Source organism: Labrus bergylta, chromosome 13, assembly GCF_963930695.1.
Source record: "Labrus bergylta chromosome 13, fLabBer1.1, whole genome shotgun sequence".
Lineage (NCBI taxonomy): Eukaryota > Metazoa > Chordata > Actinopteri > Labriformes > Labridae > Labrus > Labrus bergylta.
Window position 1 is genome coordinate 4,721,411 of NC_089207.1, and position 20,436 is coordinate 4,741,846.

The window sequence follows — 20,436 nt, forward strand, 5'->3', positions numbered from 1 at the left end:
TAAAAATAAAAGTTATAGATTTTCACATATTTATATCAATTTAAAAACATAAACAAGATAACTAAACACAGACAAATTTGACACATTTTACCAATCTGAGTTTCGAGTAAATTGATTGCCTTTATTGCACAAAGAAAAAGCCCCCGGCCCTATATCTTGCAGTATCTCCTATCATGTCATACACAAAAGTGCCACTTAAAGGTAGTAGGATAAAAAATGAATGTAAACTATCTCAGATTTATAAAGGGGAACAGAAACAAGCAGAGACAATGATGTTAAGAACACAGTTACAACAAGCCTCAATATTGCAGGAATGTTACAAAAAAATGTATATTCATTATGCCATTTGTTAAAGCTTGTAAAAATATAAGTATAGATCCCATGATACCCAAAAATATTAAACATTTAACAGTTTGATTTTTAATAATATGTTCTTATGGCTGCTTGTTATATATTTTCAGTGACCTGGGAGAAACTCAACGTCGCCATCTCTCTGTGAGGAAATAAAATAGAGTATATATTTTATCCTACATGTTTCCATCATTATTCAGCCAAGAGAAATTAAAGAAATACATTGAAACATTTAGTCTTCTAAAATTTGAAGTAAATTTTTACCTCTTGTGGTCTCAAAGCAGTTTTCACAGTGCACCATTTGTTTGTAGACCCACATGCTGTCCCCAGCTTTCAGATGTGCCAGAGTGTTGTTACACACCTGACACTGCAGGAACACAGACAAACACTCGCATGAGGACAGAGCTACACAACTGAGCAGTCAGCTGAGTCAACTAACAAGGCTGGTTACAAAACGCGTGTTGATTATGATGGGAGAATAATCAAACATAAACTCATCTGCTTACTTTAAAGCAGGTAGCATGGCAGTTGATATTCATGTCGTCCAGGACCATCTTGGCATCGCCCGTGAAAGGTTTACGGCAGTAGCTGCACAGGTCTTTCTCAAGAACGGCCCTGAATGAAACCGAAAGCAGGCAACGTTTTTCACAGTTTTTAAAAAATACATTATGGTATATATTCAATCAGTTTCACTCTTGACTGTGGCAACAGTGACTAGACTCTTCTCCTCTGTCGCCCCCCGGTGGTGGAATGAACTTCCAAACTCCATTGGATCTGCAGAGTCCCTCTGCACCTTTAAGAAAAAGCTAAAGACCCAGCTCTTTCATGAATACCTACTAACTTAATGATGATGGTCTCCATATTATTGATGATGATGATGGTAATGACGATGGTTTTTGTTTGATAACGACGACTTATAAGATGGTTTCTATACTGATTAGAGCTCTCAAGAACTGCCCTCAATGTTGTGCTTTGCCTCTGGTCACTTCCTGTCAGCACCTGTGTGTCCAATCAGACTCAGAGCTGATCGTTTGCTCTTACTGACATTGTTCCCTTCTTTTCTAGCTCCTTGCTTGTGTTGTTCTTACTCTCTGATGTACGTCGCTTTGGATAAGAGCGTCTGCTGAGTGAATTGTAGAATTGTAGAATTGTAGAAACAGTGGCTTGGCAAAAGCTCAGAGTGGATATGCATTGCTATGTCTCCATGGTTACAACTTGTTAGTTACACAAACACCCTAAAACAAACTTAAATGTGAACTTCTTTTTCTGTATGGGCCCATAATGTAATGTTGTCTGAGTCTGTGTGCCTGTGTTTTCTATTTATTTTCACCTGTCTGAAAATCAAATTTCCCTTTGGGGACTATAAAGTTGAAGTTAAAGTTCATACCTGTCAGAAGATGCATACAGACTCTTTGAGGAGTTCGAGTATATCTGATCCGTCAAACTGTCATCCGACCTGCTGTGAGAGTCAAACGGTTATCAGCTTGTCAAGTAACAAAGTCTTGCACTACTAGTAAAGTATTATTTCTACACCAATACTAACCCTAACCCCCCTGAATATTATTAAATACCTGCTGCTCCTGTAGGTGTTTGAGGAGTAGGAAGTTGGACTGGAGATACTGGTGTACTCATAGCTATACAAAGACAAAATGAGCCACAGATTATTTGCAAGATTTTGGAATAAACAAAACTTCATGTTGTTTTTTTTTGATGGAGAACAAAAATATTGTGTACAGTCTTAATCTGCTCCTCATTCTGTTTCCTACCTGGAGTCTGGTTTGGAGTAAGAGTAGCTTTTACTGTCGTTATCATAGATGTCACTATAAGGAAACAAAGAATACATTATTAAAAAGATTGCAGAGATTGTGTTATTTGTTGGCACAGATAGGGGACATTGATGCATGAGGTTTTTGAACAAAATGATTACCTCGACGTGTAGGAGGTGGTGCGAGAGGAGGGGATATCATCAGAGTAGGAGCTGTAGCTGTTTGTCACAAAAGCACATGGTTTAGATGGATACAGTAGAAAGTGAACATTGCTTTCTTAATGTAGGCTATCATCTTTATTTATCCTTTCCCGCATGTCATTCCCCACTCTCTCTCCCTGATTTCCGACTATATCCACTGTCCTATCTCTCCAATAAAGGCACAAAAAGCCCCCCAAAAAATCTTTAAAAAAACAAAACAAACTAGTACAGATACAAACACATTAATCTATGGGATCAAAATATTTGATTTTATCTTCCATTTAATATAAATCGACACAAACTCTGAAAGAGCTGCTTGATTATTTGTTCTCAGAGATCCTGAATTCCCAGCTTCCATCATTTACTGTACGTCATCACCCACTTTCTCATCCCAGCTTCTTCACCTACACACTGTCCTGTCCTCTCAATAAAGTCATGACAAGCCCCCCAAAAAATATCTTTAAAAAAAGGAAGTTATATAAAATCTAACTATGGCTAAAGTTATTCTTGCATTTGACCACTACTTGAATTCCTAATTACTAATTACTGCCACATCTGGAATGCTTCATAGACCATCATAGGTTTATTGAAGCACAAGTTTGCACAATGTTCTGAAAGAGGCATCTAAACCCTATCCTATTCTTTTTCAATTCTTTACATCCGCTCAGTTTTCTGCATTCTACCTGGTTGTTCTCTTGGTGGACGATGGTGACGACAGAGTCGAGCTTTCCAATCTAAATTGCACAAAAGACAAAGTCAGAAGAAACATGGATAACTACGCTGCACATACAAAGAAACTTCTGCACATTTTGACTATCCAGCACTCACCCTCTGCTGCTCTCCACGCTGATGATCTCTCTCCTTGTGATGCTGCTACTGCTACCGCTGCAGTGGCAAAGTCATATTTTAAACGACAGGTGGATTGAATAGTTGTGTGATTTGTTTACTTATAGTTGCAGAGATGTCTCACCTGATAGGAGAACTCAGGCCAGATGTTATGCCTTTAGGCAGGAGGGTGCCATACAGGTCATCTTCAGCCCTGTAAAGACAATATGATGACTATACTGTGTGATTTAGTACAAGCTTAATTCTAAATGTGCTTTAAAATAAAAAAATAAAAATGTAGTGATTGAAAGTTTATCTTACGAGGAGGTGTTCTTTGTTGTGGTTGTCGATTTAACTTCTCTGAAAAATAGCAAGACATTATACTTTTGTAAAACGGTCTAGAATGAAACGTCTCTGTGTACAATATTTCAGCTGTAACTCACCCATTAGTGCTGCTTCTCACTGTCACAGTCTCAGTGCTGGAGATGGTTGTTTTGCTGTGAAGGAGAAAGTATTTTTTTATTGATTCGCCCGGTGCATGATCAATAAAATTCATTTTCTAGGCTCAATGAGTGGAAACATCACCTGTCTGAGTAATCACTCCTGGTGGATGAAGGGATTAGTGTGTCGAACAGTTTGTCCTCCGCACTGCAAAAAAAAAAGACACAGGCTAGGATGTAAGTATCATATAGATGTTAAGTGTATTGAATTGATAGCTGTGGTTTTATTTCTAATGTATTTGTATGTTCTTTTCATAGAGAAAAATACTGTTATTTATGAAGTAAAAAGAAACATAGACTCACTTAAATGAGCATATAAGCAACACTGATGATAGTGATAAATATATATTGTTATTAATTCTTTCCTGGCTCTTTGGCGGTATAAGGGCACCAGTTACAGACCTACAAGCCAACCTGTTCTCAAATCAGCCTTTATGTCTCAAGAGGTGGAAATGAAAATCCATGATGAAAGGGCTAAAAAACGGACAGTACAAAGAGTATACCTTACTGAAGAATCATACAGTAGACTATATTTCCTTTTTTTTCTTCAAGAAATGCCATTAAAACCAACAGTGTGTCAAAACATGTTAGTTTGACCTCAAGCCCATTGGTTCGCCATGAAGATATAAATATGTATACTTTAAATAATTAATAGAAAGGGGCTCAGTCTTTTCCCTAATCAGCTAGACATGTGCTTTTTAGCAATGAAACAGGATCAATTGGTGCAGTCATTCGGGACTACTTTCAGCGGTGGACTAATACACATTTAGTCCTTTGTTGAGAAGCAGGATTTTGTATGTGGGACTGACTAAAAACCCCCCACAAACAAGTCAGTGGAATCACTTTATTCTGGGTTAGGCGTGATTTGTTGGCAATAAGGAAACAAAGGAACACTTACCCTTTAATATCAGTAATATAGAGAAGTACTTTCATTTGACTGAATTGATAAAGTCAACAAAATAACACGTCCTAAACATCAGAATAGATGGACGTTCAATGACTCCCTCAAAGGACATTATATTACCCTTCTACAAAATGAAATGTATGTTGCTGTTGAAATAAATAATTTAAGTGACTTAAGTAATGAAGCGTCACTCGGGACATGAACACTAGTCCTGTGGGTGGGAGGTTTTTTGCAGACAGTTGCTGAATGGTGAGATTACCTGCTCAAGAAAAGATGGTGGTCTGGGTGAAAATAAGCATGTTAGTAACTTGTGACATTACTTTGATTTAGTGACTAGTTAAACTTGGATACCAGTTTCCCAGGTTAAAAAAAAAAAAATCTATATTTTTTTGCTGATGGTTGCAGTTTGGTTAGCCAGTGATGACATTCTGGTGAGGTTTTTGAAAATGACCTGCTTTAGTTTAGACAATGGAGGTGATTTGGGTTCAAATAAGTATGTTAGTATATCATTTATGTTATGTATGATTCAGCGACACCCACATGTACTGGAGTCTCCTGGATGAGAGTCTTGTGATCTTTTTTTGCTGACAGTTTCAGTTTGGTTAGCAGGAGGAAGAAGTTTAGTTTGGCCATGCAAACAATTATTTGGTTAGGTATTAGTCAAGATGGGCGATTAGGGTAACTTAAGTTATGTTAAATTACATACGAGACATCATTTTATTTAGCAACACATGAGACATGAACACTAATCTCACAGGTCTGGTCTTTTTTTTTTAGAACGGTTTAGTCAGAGTTTAGTAGATTGTGACACAAAATGACCTTCTCAGGTTCAGGCACAGATTGATGTTTGGGTTTAAGTGTGCTAGTTTGTAACTTGTGCTTTGTTATGTTTTGCACCTGATGATGATTGGTCACCTGAATGAGAGCCTTTTTCATCCCCTTCAACACTACATCAGATGTCTTTCTCCTTTCCTCTCTTCATAACTCACTAAAGGTTAGGTAACCCAAACTATAAATATAAATATTGGTTAAAAAAAGCTTATATCACAAACAATGTATAATTATGTTTGTTGTGAACACAGTCTGTAACAAAGAGAGTACACAGCCTCCGCTATGTAACGCCCACAATGAGATGGAACTCACTCAGTGCCGCCGCTGCTTTTCACCACCGTCTCAGTCGTGGTGACAGATGTTTTGCTTTAAAGAAGAAAATACATTTTTAATGCAGTAAATAGTTACTGAATGACTAGTTTCATGATCATTAGAATCAAAAGATCACCTGTCTATGAGTGAGAAATCATCCTTGATAGACTTGGGGAGTTTGTCGTAAAGTTTGTCTCCCGCACTGCACAGAAAAATGTGTTTAATTGTATATACTGAGTACATTGAAATCCTGCAGAGAATGTTCACCCGGTTGGTATTGTCTTACTCTTTATTGGTGGTAACAGTCGTCTCCGTGACTGTGGTTGTTTTGGGAGGCGAGAATGGGGAGAATTGTTGCCTATGTGAAAAACATGTTACTTCATCCACAAAGAATGCAATCAAATTCTGTAATGAAGCGCAAATGAAGTACACATGCTTTACTTGAGCATTTCATTTTTTAGCATTTTTAGAGTGAAAACATAGAGCTTTTTGAACTACTGCATTATTGACAGCTACAGAACTTTTCAAAGTTTGGATACAAATATTGGTCACACTTGTAGAAGATCCAAAAAGTGCTTCCCAATCTTCCCAAACCTTGACCTCTTACAAAAAATTGTCACATTTGAATCAGCATCATTGTCTTATTTATCAGCTTTTTGAACATAGAGACATGTTTAACATGTCTGCAGACCTTCATTTCTGTACCTGATTGAGTGTGAGACTAATTTCCACTGATTCATGTAAAGTTAGATTGTTTAATCTTCAACAATGCATCATGGTTTATTAACTTTTAAGGTTTTTTGAACGGAGAATGAGCAACTTAGATGAACTGTTAAATATCTGTTGAGTAAAAAGTACATTTCCCTCAGACATGTCGAGGAGTAAATAAAATTCAACATTTCTGCTTGTGATTGTTGTTCATTACTTGAGTAAATATATTGATTTGGTTCTTTTCACTATTGGCTCTGAAGCATTCATTTTCCTGCAGAACTTTTACTTTTACATTTTGCTGATTTGACCTTTTCCCTGTTTTAATAGTCCTATGTCTGGACTTTGTTTCTGTCATTAAATAGTTTACATTTTTCTACTTTTTCTCTGACTGAATCAAAGAACCTTCTTACGTCTTCCTCAACAACCTGAAATAATGTATATATTTATATTTTCTTACCCTTTGTTTGAGGCCTTTAGCACTCGCTCGGTGAACGTCTCCGTCTTGGTGGGACTTTTCAACCCAGGAGACCTGCAAGAAATCCCAGTGGTCATGAAACCGACACAGACTTATTGTGCTGTGACATTAATGCTGTTATATTCTTTACTTGAGGTTCTGGGTGGTGAAGGTGGTGGTCTCAGTGGTCTTCCCATCCTTGGTGACCTTAGTGGTCGTGGTGGTGCTGAAGGAGCAGAAACACAAAACAAGTATTCAAAATGATGGGCGTAATATTTGATCGTGTCGGTGTGTGGCAGTCATTTTTACATGTAGTTTGAATTAGGCTCCTCTGTGACGGAATTTAGTGGCATGATGAAAACAAAGTTTAAATAATTCTTTATCTCCAAAACCACAAGCTTAGCTGAAGAGATTGGAAGGAGCCTCAAATTTTGATTGGAAAAAACCTATTCTGTACCAACCTGTTGTTCAGCTCATCCTGACTTCCACCGAATCTGCAACGACAAAAACATTTTTTCTTGTCATAATTGACTAAATTTTGTGTTCTAATGACTTTTTAATCATGACTTTTTTTTTTGTTTTAAAGATCCCATAATGTTGATGAAGATGTTACCTCTTGGTAAGAGACTCCACATATGATGTCTTAGGTGCACTTTTGACGGGGGTTGTTGGTTCTTCAGTCAGTGATCTAAATGCAAAAAAAAAAATAAAAACAAATTACATGAATGAAAAGGATTCCTGACTCGTGTAAGTATGGAGTTGCAGATGAAATGTTTGAGTCACCCTGAGAGACTTCCACCAGAAGGGCGCTGGCTTAGGATAGTTTTCCCATAGTTGGGGTCATCGCTGGAGGAGAGAAAAAGGAAAATAAATCACTCATATGACTCTGATGGATCAATCACTTTTGACTCATTCAATAAACGCAGACAGGCGTTTGACAAATGCTAAAATGATTTGTAAACTACAAGTTCAAGTTTGACCATCATGTTCAAATGACTTACTCCACAAGTTCATCCTCGTCATCCGCTTTTCGGATCCAGCTTCCGTCTTTCAGGAGAGGTTTGGCTGCAAACACAAGGCATGGGGAACTGGTTTATTCAAAGCTGTTAGACAACTCTTGATCTTAGTCCTACACCCTCATTTAATACTATAGAGAGTCATTTTAATATGATTTAAATTGATTGTTTGTTTGTCTGGCTGAAGAAGCCCTGAGCATACAGACATTTTACTCCGTTTTCCCCCTGATGAGAGGTACATTTGGGTAGTTTTCTCGAGATCTCCACTTTTCAACGTCTCAGGGTGACAGCATTGGATTATATGTGATTATGTCTTTATATTTCAACACCTCGAGAAAATAACTGAAACATACTCATTATCAGGGGAAAACAAAACGTATCAAAGAACAGTTAGATCTGACCGAGCAATATGATTGGATCAGAAGAATTCTAATCATCGTTACAAAACTCTGTGAATTTTGATTTATGGACTTGTGGAACATAAAATATAAAACTTAACAGAAAAAAAGTGCATGTTGTTTAGGTCAGAGAGCTCGCTAAAAAGTTACTGGAGAGCATCTGTGGAGAGCAGGAGACAGAGGAGCAGCATCTGATCGAGCTGGTCGCTCATTAAAACAACCAAGGCAACGTCAACACACTCTATTTGACTGACTGCATCATGAATGGAAACATACAGATAAATGTTCACAACACAGAGTAACTAGTCTGTGGTATGTGTAAACACACACAGAGTCGCAGCGATGCAAAATGTTTGTATGTTGCTAGGCAACCGTCCAGTTCCAGGGATGTTGCGAAACTAATTGAAGTGTCAGAGCCAAATTAATCATTATAAAACAACAATTACCTTTTTTTTATTTTTTATTTTGGTTGGTATTACTTTTAACTCCGATTCGCTGCTTGTATAACTGTTGCATAAAAGCAAAATCACGCTCAAGGTCGTGACGTTGTACTGAATATCTTCACGGCTCTGATTATCTTTGGCTCTCAGCCTGCGACCTCCTGCCTGAGCAAATCACAGCAGTGATGATAATCAGTACATCACTCCCTCTGGTGTGAGATTGCTTAATTGATGCATGTCCGCTTAGGGCTTCCGTACCTGACTGCTATGACATTTCTACAATTATTTTAACAAAAGCTGTTTCACAAAAAAAACTGGGCTAAAATACATTTCAGAACTGTATTAATTAAATATTATAGATTTATTTGAAGATATATATTTTATATATAATACTCTATACTCAATATATATGACACCTGCCTTTTAAAACAGGGGGACAGGCTATGCTATTATTTGTTTGTCTTTTAAATGTTCTGTAATCCATTTTACTTTCATTATTATTATTAATTTTTTTTTAACAATTCTTACATTTATTGATATCTTACCCAACAATCAGTGCACATATTCAAAGACAAAAAGAGATTCTTGTGACTGTGCTAAAAGCCTAGAGAGCATACAGAGCAATGACACGAGGAATTGCTAAAGTAAGAATAAAAGATTTAAACAAAAATGCTGATAAGTATCATTTGTGGTATTTTATCATTTGATATTTCTTATTACTTACTGTATTTGCTCATTTTGCAACTTCACCTGCAGGTCCGGAAGAAAAGAAGAAAAATTAATCAGATAATGAAACTACAGTAGATTCGCCACTAGGGGGCACTGTAGGCTAAGAGCTTTTACATGCAGCGTTTGTTCCTTAATGACCTTTGATCCACTCATGTAAACTCAACTCAAACATCTAAAGAATCAACACTTTATACCTGCAGTAAACATGTAGAGTCTCTCTCTTTTGTTGTATTTTCCTTGACTTGGTTATATGTTCGGTTCAATGAGCCCGAGGAAATCTAGAAAAGAAATCTGCTGAACCCATTAATGTTCTAAACTGGTTTGTCTTGATCTGAACTGACATGTCACACCCACCCTTCACAACACACCCTCTCTACACACACAACTGTCGGCAAAACAGAGGGGCTTACTGTGACATGCCATTAGCTATTGATGAGAAAGCCGTTGCCCTTTCGACTATACAGCGCTGTAGGACTTCCATATCTTCATATTTTCCATCTTTGCGTATCTGACGCCTTAAGGCAGATAACTACAGCTGTGAGGGGAGTATTAACTGGAAACACAACATTTGTCCAATTGTCACGTTAAACTGTCTAATTCCAGTTATCCCAAAGCAGTATACTGCGCTCTCGGTTTAGTCTGGGTTGTGGCTACATGCAACTACATGTAACAGATGTCACAAAGAAAAGCTAAAAAACAAAGTATGTTATTGAGCTTCCTAAAAAAAGTCAGATTTTTCTCATTTACGATCAGAAATAAACTCTAAAGTTGAAGAAGAATCTCACATTTGAGAGCCTAAACAATTTTTGAAAGCGACAACTAAAGACTTGTCAAGATGATGATTCACTAATAACCCACATTTCCTTTCCTATTACACATTTAATCATTTTTAACCTCTACAGAAAGCGTTTTACACATTTTAAGTGTGTAATAAAATACATTACAGCATGGGGTTGCTTTTACAGGAGGATGCATAACTTGTATATATTTAATATTTGTTGTTTTCGGTCACACTGCCTCGGGCTTGGAGAGAAGCTGTTGGCTTTTATATGCATACACATCCTAGAAATGACAAATAAATCTAAAATCTAAGAGTAGAATTGCGAACTTTATTTCAGGAAGTGGGACTAAAATCTCATCAAGGCGCAAATAAGCACTACAAGAAATATATCAATCATAAAAATACAAATCAACCTGGTATAAGGTTTATGATAAGCAATAAGAGATAAGCTACAGAATAAATCCAGTTGTGTGTGTTTGAGGTTTCTCTGCGTATGGTGTATCATAGAATCAGTAACCATGCTTAAAACAACAAATCATACAGGCCTAAGAACGGAACAAACATGTTTAAGGTTGTCTCATTCAAAGTAGGTTTTATCTCTATTGTTCGAGGACCATTGTACATGGCACCTTGTCTTAAACAAGTCAGTATCCCGAAGGACTCGGTCACCCATAGATAATAGTTCAATATCTTTCTTAATGCTTAAAACAAATCTTAGTCTGAAATATCTAGGCATAAAAATGACAATATTAACTGAGAAAGTAAGAGAGACGGGGCACGTACCTCCACACAGAGCGCTTTGACTTTCCTGGACAATCCTTGTAAAATGTTACTGAGCAATAACCTGTCTTTCACTCCACAATCACACCCTCATCTGTCACTCTGCCTTTTAACCTTAAGGGAGGAGATTCCAAGGCCACCCAAGGGTGTGGCTTCTTACAACAATCAAAGAACACATTCTCTCTCTTCCTCTTGCTCTAGATTTTTCTCCGTCCGTCATCGCCTTTTGCACCTTGTTATTAATTGCTCGGCTTTCTGTCTGTAGGTTGACAAAAAAATAAAGTAATAGGGTGGGAGAGCTGAAGGACCTGACCTTCAACTTTGGCATTGAGGAAGCAGCGTTTCAATGTGGGTGGGGCTTTTAGGACTTCTTTAACCTTCCAAGTAAAAGGAGTAAATGAACCCATTTAATTCAGGATTAGAGATAAAATAAAATACTTTTCTAATAATATAATTTTTTAAATGTACTGTGCGTGTGGTCTTGCGTAGAGATCTTTGGTTAATATTTAATACTTACTTTAAAAGTAACATGAAAAACAGGTGCATTACAAACTATCCTGCACTACGCCTGTCTTCGTATCCTGATTAGTTTTAAATACTATACTTGGCTGAAAGTGGACTTTGCCTCATATATGTTAATAAGAAGCACTCAGGGATGATATCAGCTTGATTTTCAGCTCCAGTAAAAGGTGTTTTTTTAGTGTGTGATATTTCATAAAATCCTATTATCGGGGTTCCAACAACCTTACATTCCTGTCCCAAAGAAAACTTCAACATCCTGGTAATTTCACACAAGTGGCTACTAACGCTTGAGCTGCTCTCACTACAGCCATAACCACTTAAAAATTGAATTAAACTTTTACCAAACAGCATTTTTTATTATGTGAAATCACACTGATAATGATCAAAACATCTTTAGGGCCTCCCTGAGTGGTTCTGTGGCACTTGGGGTTCCTTGATTCTTAGTAATCAATCATCAGAGGGAGACGCAAAACTTCATAAACCATTTATGAATCGTAAATGTCGCATTGTCTGTTACTGTGAACTTCATTGTTGGGTGTGCCGTGTTTTGGATATTCAAAGGTATGAAAGGTGCATAGCACAGAGGGGTGTGACAACATGATACTGAAGTAAACCCCTCCCGTCACAATGACAGCAGGAAAGGAATGCAGACTACTCCGCTGTGATAAACTACTGGGCTTAGCGCCAACAGGTTGGGACATTTTTTTATTAATTTTTTTATATAAATAGACGTTTCTGTATCACCAAGTGAGACTAAAAACACAATTTAAAGGACACAAGATGAAAAAACAACCCATGTTCAGAAGCTTTTGGACTGAGCGGGCAACAAAAACTCTGATTGAAATTACAAAAAAATGACATAAGCATCATTATGATTACAGAAGAAGCCTCTTGGCATATTTGATCAACGAGACAGTAGCTGAGAAGTTGTGTTCCTGTGGTCATCTCCAGTCCTCTTCATCCACGATTACCTCCAAGTGTACATGACTAACACTGGGTGGCGCTAAGACTACAAAGACACATCTGGTTTTACAACTCTGTTAAAATAAATATATTTAGGCTAACAAGATGCCCAAGGCAAAGCACGTCCTGATCGTTATATGCTCGGTTGAAGCAGCAAAAATGAGAGCAACCTGTTCTGTTACAGCGTCTGAATGAAAAAGTATTGAGTGTGAAAGATAAGACGCAACAAAAGAACCTCAGAATCCATGTGCATTTAATTTCTAAGGAGAAATAAGAACTCTAATTCCCCTCTCAATGACGTATCTGTGAAATGCAGCACATTACAGGACAAGTGTTGGGACTGCCTGTTTCATCTTTCCACATCCTTTCTCGTCTGTTTAAGCCTGAGCCCATGTGTGTGCCTGTGTCCAAACCAACAGGACGTCATCTCTGCCAGTCCAGCTCATGCTTGCGACACTGTTGCCTGAACCATGGCATCATCTTGCCCTATATACCCCCCCCCCCCCCCTCCTCTCTCTCCAGGGACAGAGATGAGACACCCAAGGAGTTAAAACTGCAGCCTCTGGACACATAGGTCACACAAGTCAACGCCGGGAGACGAACTCGACATTAACCTGCATCTACAAAATCATTTTGTCAATACACTTCAACCCTTTTAGAGCTTTTGTCTGAAGTATATCCCAGGAAAAATCCTAATAGTACAATCCCTCGGTTTTAAATGATCAAATTCTTCTGTTAGGAGCCACTTGTCATCTCTGATACACGCTGGCACTCTGATACTGCGCATGATAATCTCTGGATGCTTCCTGGGTTGCTATGAGAAGAGACTGTAGACCGACCCCTCTCTTTTCATTGGACCATCGCAAGGCATGGCAGCCAATAAAGCATCGCTGGGGTCTGTGTACATCTCTTACTCTATTCATCTCTCTCTCCCAATAAATATGTTTGTATACACATCGACATATACACCAATCTTTTTCAAATGAAATGACATAAAACATAAATGAGGGAATAATTCGCTTTCTATTTTTTATTTTTCTGTGCATTGTGTTTGACCCTTTAACTGCCTTTTGAATGACTTAACCATCATCATAGTGTTCCACTGTATCTTACCTGCAGTGGTCCAGCTCCTACTCCCCCCTGCACCCTTAAACCCTGCCACAAGATGAAAAAACAATCATTATCTTCATTTTGTATTTTCTTACAGTTTGAGTCTGATGTATAAATAAACACATGGTGCATCTGCTGTCTCATTAAGTGCAAATACAATCATCAGTATTTATAAAAAGAGGCCTCTTTTTCTGTTGGAAGGTAGTACTATGACGGCTTTGTACACAGTGAAGAAGACCAGTGTTTGACTAACCAGAGGGGGAAAATTGTGAAAAATAATGACTTGTTTGTGATCACATGATCACATGATTGTATCAAATGTATAATTGTAAACATACTGTAACAAACTGTATAGATATAAGGATTGTATAAATATATAAAATGTAAATATAGTACATCAAATTGTACAAATTGATATGTATATATAGATATATGGATTGTATAAATTATAAAAAATCATAGTATATCAAGTTGTATATATGTATGGAAAATCATTGGATTGTAAATATCAAATATAGTAAAGTATAGTATATAGTATAGCAAATTGTATATAGATAGATTGTATATATAGAGATTATAAGGAACAAAAGGGGTAGGAGTAAATACGTTTTATAATTCTTCCTACTCCTTTTCAGGCATATCAACTGAATATATGTAATTTGCTTTTTCTTTTTTTGTGAAATAATTTGATGATAATATTTTTTTGTTTATTGTATTTTCGTGCTTTTCATTTTGTTTTGTATTTTTGACATGTTTGATTTTATTTGATATGTCTGAAACAAATTGAATCAATCAATCAAATCAAAAAAGATTTCACAGTTACACAGTGGCCACTGGAGAGAAATGATCACTTCTAACACTGAGCATTATATTCCAGCTTCTATTCCTGATGCAGTGGCGAATTGATTGCATGACAGAAGCAGAGAAGAAATAATGTAAAATAAAAGCAGTCATAACACATTTTAGATGTTGAATTTGATCTGCGTTGTTTTTAAAAGCTTTATGTTTGTCTGCTTTGGATCAAACTGGGAGGGGCCCTGGACTGACATCTGCAAATTAAATGTCCAAATTCCAACTGTGCACAATGAGCAAAACAGCCAACATGCAATCTTCTATTAATCATGCAGACTGCCACTTGTCGATTTTACTTTCCAAATTAACAACGTAAATGAATAATGCATGCGGGGGGGGAATAATTGAAGAAATCAATCAATGATCGCATCGCCTGGTTTCTTTTTTTTTTTTTAGTGGTATGAAAATATCCCGGCATGCTAGCGACGCAAGACTCAGCCGGGGAGGGGAGGAGGAGGAGGAGGAGGAGGAGGGAATGATGATGATGATGATGATGATGGAGCTAAGATGGCAGCCCAACTGAGGGTGCTGCCTCTCTGGGGTCAAGAAATATTCCAGGAACGAATAAAAACCAAACACGACGAGGCTATTCTGGGAAATTAATGCTGCCGGTTTTTTTTTCTGTTGCAATCTCACAAGATTTTTTTATTTTTTTGCTATGGCTTGAGAAGAAGACAGCCCTGCACATTTGTGGGGAGAGAGACGAGAGACGAGCACCGTGTAGTGTTGACGCTTGTTCCCCCTCCACCACCACCCCCCCCCCTCTTCGCCGGAATCGAAAGAACCGTAGTTGTTGCAACCAGCAAGATTGGCTACAATTTGTAACAACCGTGGATGCTTTAACTGTGGCACTTCTGCAGCCTGGAACGATTAAAAAATGATCTGACATGTAGCGGGTTTAATGACAAGTGGATTGCACCTGATGGCCGGATGTAATCTATCTTTTGTGTGATACATTGTTTCCCCCAAAACGATGATGTGTGCTGCTGCTGCTGCTGCTGCTGCTGGTGGAGGGGGGATTCTGCCCTCCTCCTCATCGCCGTCGCTGGGGATGGGTGTCAGGGTCATTTCTGGAACCGGAGCCGATCTTTGCACCTTCGGGTCGGGGATGGGTTCTTGTCCGACACCCGGAGCCCAGTCGGACTGTCGGACTCGGTACCAGCTGTTACTCTCAGGTCGAGCCTTGGCCGAGCGATACAGGCGGATATACACCACGGCTATAAACGATAAAGAGCAAGGGATAAACCAAGGAAGGTGAGTGCAAAAAAACACACAGCTATGTTACCGCAGAGGCTGGTCTGTCATATGGCTCACTGAGCTAAATGCTAACTTTAACCCTTGCATGGGCAGTAAGTCCTACACCTAGGCTATGTGTTAGTCATTATAAGTGAGCTTGTGGGGGGCTTGTTTTGTATCACCCTGTGTGTACACTTCCTATAATGTGCCAGAAACTCCATAAATTATGTTGCACTCTCTTGCCTTGCAGCCTTGCTAAGTTAGCATTTCGGCTCTGACTTCCCTAGCGTAATGCTAAGCTGCTGAGCTAACGTTGATTCACCCCCCTTTTTTTTTTTTTTTTTTTTTTTTTCCTCGCGTGTGAGGTAAACAAACGTGCTGATCCCGCAATGCTTGAATTTCCTGTTATGCAATTTAAGACAACAACTGCACGGGTTGTCACTGTGTCTTGCGTTAACCTTGTCGTTTAATATATTTTGATGTAGTGTGTGTGAGTGTGAGTGTGTGTGTGTGTGTGTATTTAGGCCCAAACGGCGTCACTGTACTTCCTCTGGTTATCATGACGTCTACTGGTGTCTTTTTTTTTTTTTTTTTCAAACACACTCCAGGTTGATAATAACATTATTATTATTGTTTACTATAAACAAGGTGCATTGTCTTTTATTGCAGCAACAAAAAAAGAAAGAAGCTGCTTAAAATGTTAGGGGTGTTAATGGGTTGATGGTGTTTTGGAGGTGGATGAACTCATTTTGGTTTTTCTGGCATAGGCGGGTAACACACTGACGTCATTGTAGTCAGTCAGTCAGGTTGTAGACTGGAGAGGCTTGATCAGTGCAGCATCCTCCCCTCAAGACCTCAGTTGTTATTCTGAGCGTGCCCCCCCCCCCCCCCCCCCCATGTACTGCTTTTTTAGCCAATAAACTAGTCAAGTGTCAACATCATGTTATCACATCTCCTGCATCCATAGGTCAAAAAACATGACAATCTACAATTCGCTTAGCAGACGCTTTTCTCCAAAGCGACGTACGTCAGAGAGTAAGAACAACACAAACAAGGATCTAGAAAAGAGGGAACCATGGCCCTTTCCGAATATCCACAGTTCAGTAGTCAGTACTTTTCAGTATGGAGTTTCAGTATACTGAACCCTCGTGGTCATTCAGTATGCATGTTTTGGGTCCACCTCAGTGTACTGAACATTTCAGTGTGGATACTAACTTCTGGGTTTCATGCAGTATGGATCGGATGCGTGCTTTCAGGAAATGAATTGTGTTTTACCACCCACAATGCAGTGCGAAATTAAACGTAAATGTTAACGTCACGTGCGCCTCCAAATCAAAACAAACGAGCGTGAATTAACTGAATCAATTTTTAATCTAGAGTTAAAGTCCCGACTGAAATCACTACTTTAAATAAACAACAGAAAATATAACAAATGTCTGCATTATTATAAAACCTTTCCCCCTCTATTTAAATAATGATTTCACTATTTAAATGCGTCTTTATTGGTTTATTTTATTTTATATTCTGTATATTACTGTCTTTCATTTTTACTTTTCTTTATGAAGGCTACTGGATGTTATTTAGTTATTTAATCTGCCTTTTACTTGATTTACATTGTGATATTGTTTTTTGTTTACCTGACTGTATGCGCATTACTCTTCTTGAATAAAGCTAAACAAACAAAAAAAACGGGTGAATGCGGCCGGTTCGGGTAACGTAAATGACGTCACTTCCATACTGAATGAATCAGAAGAAGTAGGAACAAATATCTGTCTACTGAATAGTAGATACTAAACAGTATACAGCACAGATAGTAGGTACTGACTACTGCCTACTGACAGATTGAGTAGGTACGTGGCAATTCGGATACAGCCAATGTCAGTAAGGGCAAACGATCAGCTTTGAGTCTGATTGGACACACAGGTGCTGACAGGAAGTGACCAGAGGCAAAGCACAACATTGACGGCAGTTCTTGAGAGCTCTAATCAGTATAGAAACCATCTTATAAGTCGTCGTTATCAAACAGAAACCATCGTCATTACCATCATCATCATCAATAATATGGAGACCATCATCATTAAGTTAGTAGGTATTCATGAAAGAGCTGGGTCCTTAGCTTTTTCTTAAAGGTGCAGAGGGACTCTGCAGATCACATGGAGTTTGGAAGTTCATTCCACCACTGGCGCCTTTCATTGGCAGAGCGTAGTGGGGCGGGAGGGAGTGTAGACCTGGAGGAGAGAGTTACATCTCCTGCATCCTCAGGTCAAAACACATGACAGTGAGCTTACTCACATTTATCATGTAATCTTGACCAACCCGTCCAATCTGACACACACACACATACACACACACACATACACCCCTTGTCTTCATTTGAAAGTGAAAAATTGTTCTTAAGAGAGATCAGTTCACGCCGTTTTGATGTGCAAGGTTAAGCCCAGCCTCTTCCACTCCAGAATAATTCACAACAACTTGTATCTGTTGCCAATCTATAAGACATCAATATTAAGGTACCAGCTTGGTAGAATTAAACCAAAGACTCTAAACCTCCTGATTTTTCTTAAATGCCAGTTCAACAGTACACTTTCTGTTAAGCTCAGAGTCAAAGCCAAAGAAAAGTGTGAAGCTTTTAGAGCCAGAATTGACCCGAGTTATTACATCAACACGTTTCAAACGGCCGGTAGTTAATGTAAAATGCTTATTATTATTATTATTATTATTATTATTATTATTATTTTGTAGTGAGTTATGAAGATGACTTATTCATGCACTGTCATTCTGTTTGTAGTAGTAAGTCTATTTTCGGTTCCCCGGACTGTCTAGTCATTGTCATTTCAAAGAGAATTCGAAAGCATCAAAAGGGAATATCTGCAAGAACAAACTGCTGCTTGCTTTTGGTGCTTTGTCAAGATGAGTTACACCGAATCTTGTGACAACTGCTACACTTCTGGCTGTCAAGTAGGCTACACTGTGCTTCAAAAGACACTTGCTTTGCCTGCTAGGTTAGATGTAAACTTGCTCTACAGGGGAGAAAAAGTGAGATTACCATTAAATTCCTCTGGAATTACTTTAACAATGCTGATAGCTATTCTAAACTAATTAAAGGATTAATGACTTTTCCCTACAGCATTAGACCTAAATATGTTGTCAACAAGGAGCTTTGACTTCTCACATGATTATATTTAGGATAAATATTGTGATTTGACAAAAGAACGTAGAAGCTATGCTTGTTGACTATAGTCAGCACTCTATCTTCAAAAATATTTTGCAATTCTGAGTGATCACTGTGTACTTTCAGGGGAAAGAAGGCTTTGAGTAAGAAGAAACTGAAACGGCGACAGAAGGTCAAGTCAAAAGTGAAATCAAGAACAAAGGTAAGAGACCAACAGTTACACAATGTCACACAATGTTACATGTGCTCTCGTGTGTAATGCAGCTATTCCTGAGTTTGTATCTGGATATGATTAATTTATTTTTTCAATAAGGAGTTGTAAATGCCGAGCCTACCATGCAGAATGCCTATGTTTACAACCATTTATGGTTATAAATTGAACTTTATTTTGAAGGCATCTTCATCATACAAAACAACACTCAATCCACATGTTGCAGTGTTTGAATTACAAACATGTGCAAATGAAAATAGTGTGACATACTGTACTTATGCCTGGACAACATCATTAAATGGAACATATTCTGTATATTACAAATAACTGTGACTCATAGTTTAAATTAGATGCCACATCCTTTGGTATACACTGATGAATCCTTAACTCTACTGAATTAATTCAACAGATTAAGGATTAGATTAGAGGTAGGTTTGGTTCCTCTGCCATCTTGAAGGCTGGTTGGCACAAACATTAATTTCTCACACGCTAACGGTCAGATGACGGGAAGCCCCATCCCCACATGAAGCTGGAGAGGTGGCTAGGCAGAATCAAAGCACCATGGGAGTGGCTCTGGCGTGTGCACGGCGGCCTGTTGCCGAGCGACCTAATGTGCTCCACATCTCCACGGCAACAGTTGCCTACCTCCATCTCCTAGTCTGTATAAGTGGATGGATGTGTTTGTGTTTTTCGCTTCTGTTGTAGACTTTGCATGGACAACATAACAAGTTTTTGACTTCAAATATGATTCACTCAGATTGTTTACATCATCTACTCGCTGTTGCTTTTTTTCTTTTGAAGTGAGAGAGAAGCTTGCTGTATTGATAGTCCTTCATATTGGTGGTCATTGTCTGGATTTAACCTCCTTTCCCCCCCAGCATCTTGGCAGGCAAAGGCAGGAGAAATAAACAGTATAGATGCTGTAGGGCTGCACAATAAATCGCAATTTCAGCATCGTTGCAATCCTCTCATTCAGAGTGAAAGCATCCAAAAAGTCTGGATTTATTTCAATAAACATGATTTTAAAGTAAACAAGCAATGCTTCCTCACTTAGCATTTGTAAATCTTAACTCTAGGATTGATACCTGGGTGTTGTGGGCATGTTTCTATACCATTTTGGTTTAGTTTTGTGGGGTGAAGTCAGCTATCAGTTTGATTAATTGTTGCAAATTTAGTTGAGGAAACAAAAATACTTTTGTATTAATTATGGAATGAGTGGAACATGTTGCAAACAGAAGTATGGAAGCATCAAAACTGTAAGTCATAGCTATTATGCAGTCTTTAATATTTGTTTATTTATTGCTTATTGTTATATTGAACAATGTAATTGCACGACACATATTTTTCTAACATTGTCCAGGTCTCATAGACG

At 38.2% G+C, this 20,436-nt stretch overlaps 2 protein-coding genes across 10 annotated transcripts in view; one reads left to right on the top strand and one right to left on the bottom strand.

Moving 5' to 3' along the window:
• Positions 1 to 96: 96 nt before the first annotated feature.
• On the bottom strand, positions 97 to 11,229 carry scel (sciellin). 5 transcript variants are annotated; one of them, XM_065962417.1, is made up of 25 exons: positions 11,002 to 11,226; positions 9,632 to 9,715; positions 9,433 to 9,458; positions 7,856 to 7,919; positions 7,638 to 7,700; positions 7,468 to 7,542; positions 7,316 to 7,348; positions 7,006 to 7,080; positions 6,858 to 6,929; positions 5,976 to 6,047; positions 5,826 to 5,891; positions 5,690 to 5,743; positions 3,728 to 3,790; positions 3,586 to 3,639; positions 3,464 to 3,502; positions 3,288 to 3,356; positions 3,146 to 3,202; positions 3,001 to 3,051; positions 2,279 to 2,335; positions 2,118 to 2,171; positions 1,923 to 1,985; positions 1,739 to 1,810; positions 858 to 966; positions 616 to 718; positions 97 to 493 (listed from the first exon to the last, which is right to left on the bottom strand). In XM_065962417.1, the coding sequence occupies exons 3-25, from the start codon at positions 9,443 to 9,445 to the stop codon at positions 477 to 479; spliced, it is 1,395 nt and encodes a 464-aa protein (XP_065818489.1). In that variant the 5' UTR covers positions 9,446 to 9,458; positions 9,632 to 9,715; positions 11,002 to 11,226; the 3' UTR covers positions 97 to 476. The 5 variants fall into 5 exon arrangements, with proteins under 5 accessions (XP_065818489.1, XP_065818490.1, XP_065818488.1 ...); XM_065962418.1 differs by lacking the exon at positions 9,632 to 9,715 and having other exon boundaries at positions 7,012 to 7,080; XM_065962416.1 differs by lacking the exon at positions 9,632 to 9,715 and having other exon boundaries at positions 11,002 to 11,224.
• A 3,737-nt stretch (positions 11,230 to 14,966) lies between these two features.
• Positions 14,967 to 20,436, top strand: part of mycbp2 (MYC binding protein 2) — a 71,933-nt gene continuing 66,463 nt past the window's right edge. For 2 of the 5 annotated variants that reach the window (XM_065962116.1, XM_065962114.1), the window contains exons 1-2: positions 14,967 to 15,699; positions 18,980 to 19,055. In XM_065962116.1, coding sequence (XP_065818188.1) covers positions 15,419 to 15,699; positions 18,980 to 19,055 — 357 coding nt within the window. In that variant the 5' untranslated portion in view covers positions 14,967 to 15,418. The remainder of the gene's footprint in view (positions 15,700 to 18,979; positions 19,056 to 20,436) is intronic. The other 3 variants (XM_065962115.1, XM_065962117.1, XM_020652593.3) reach the window with 2 other exon arrangements.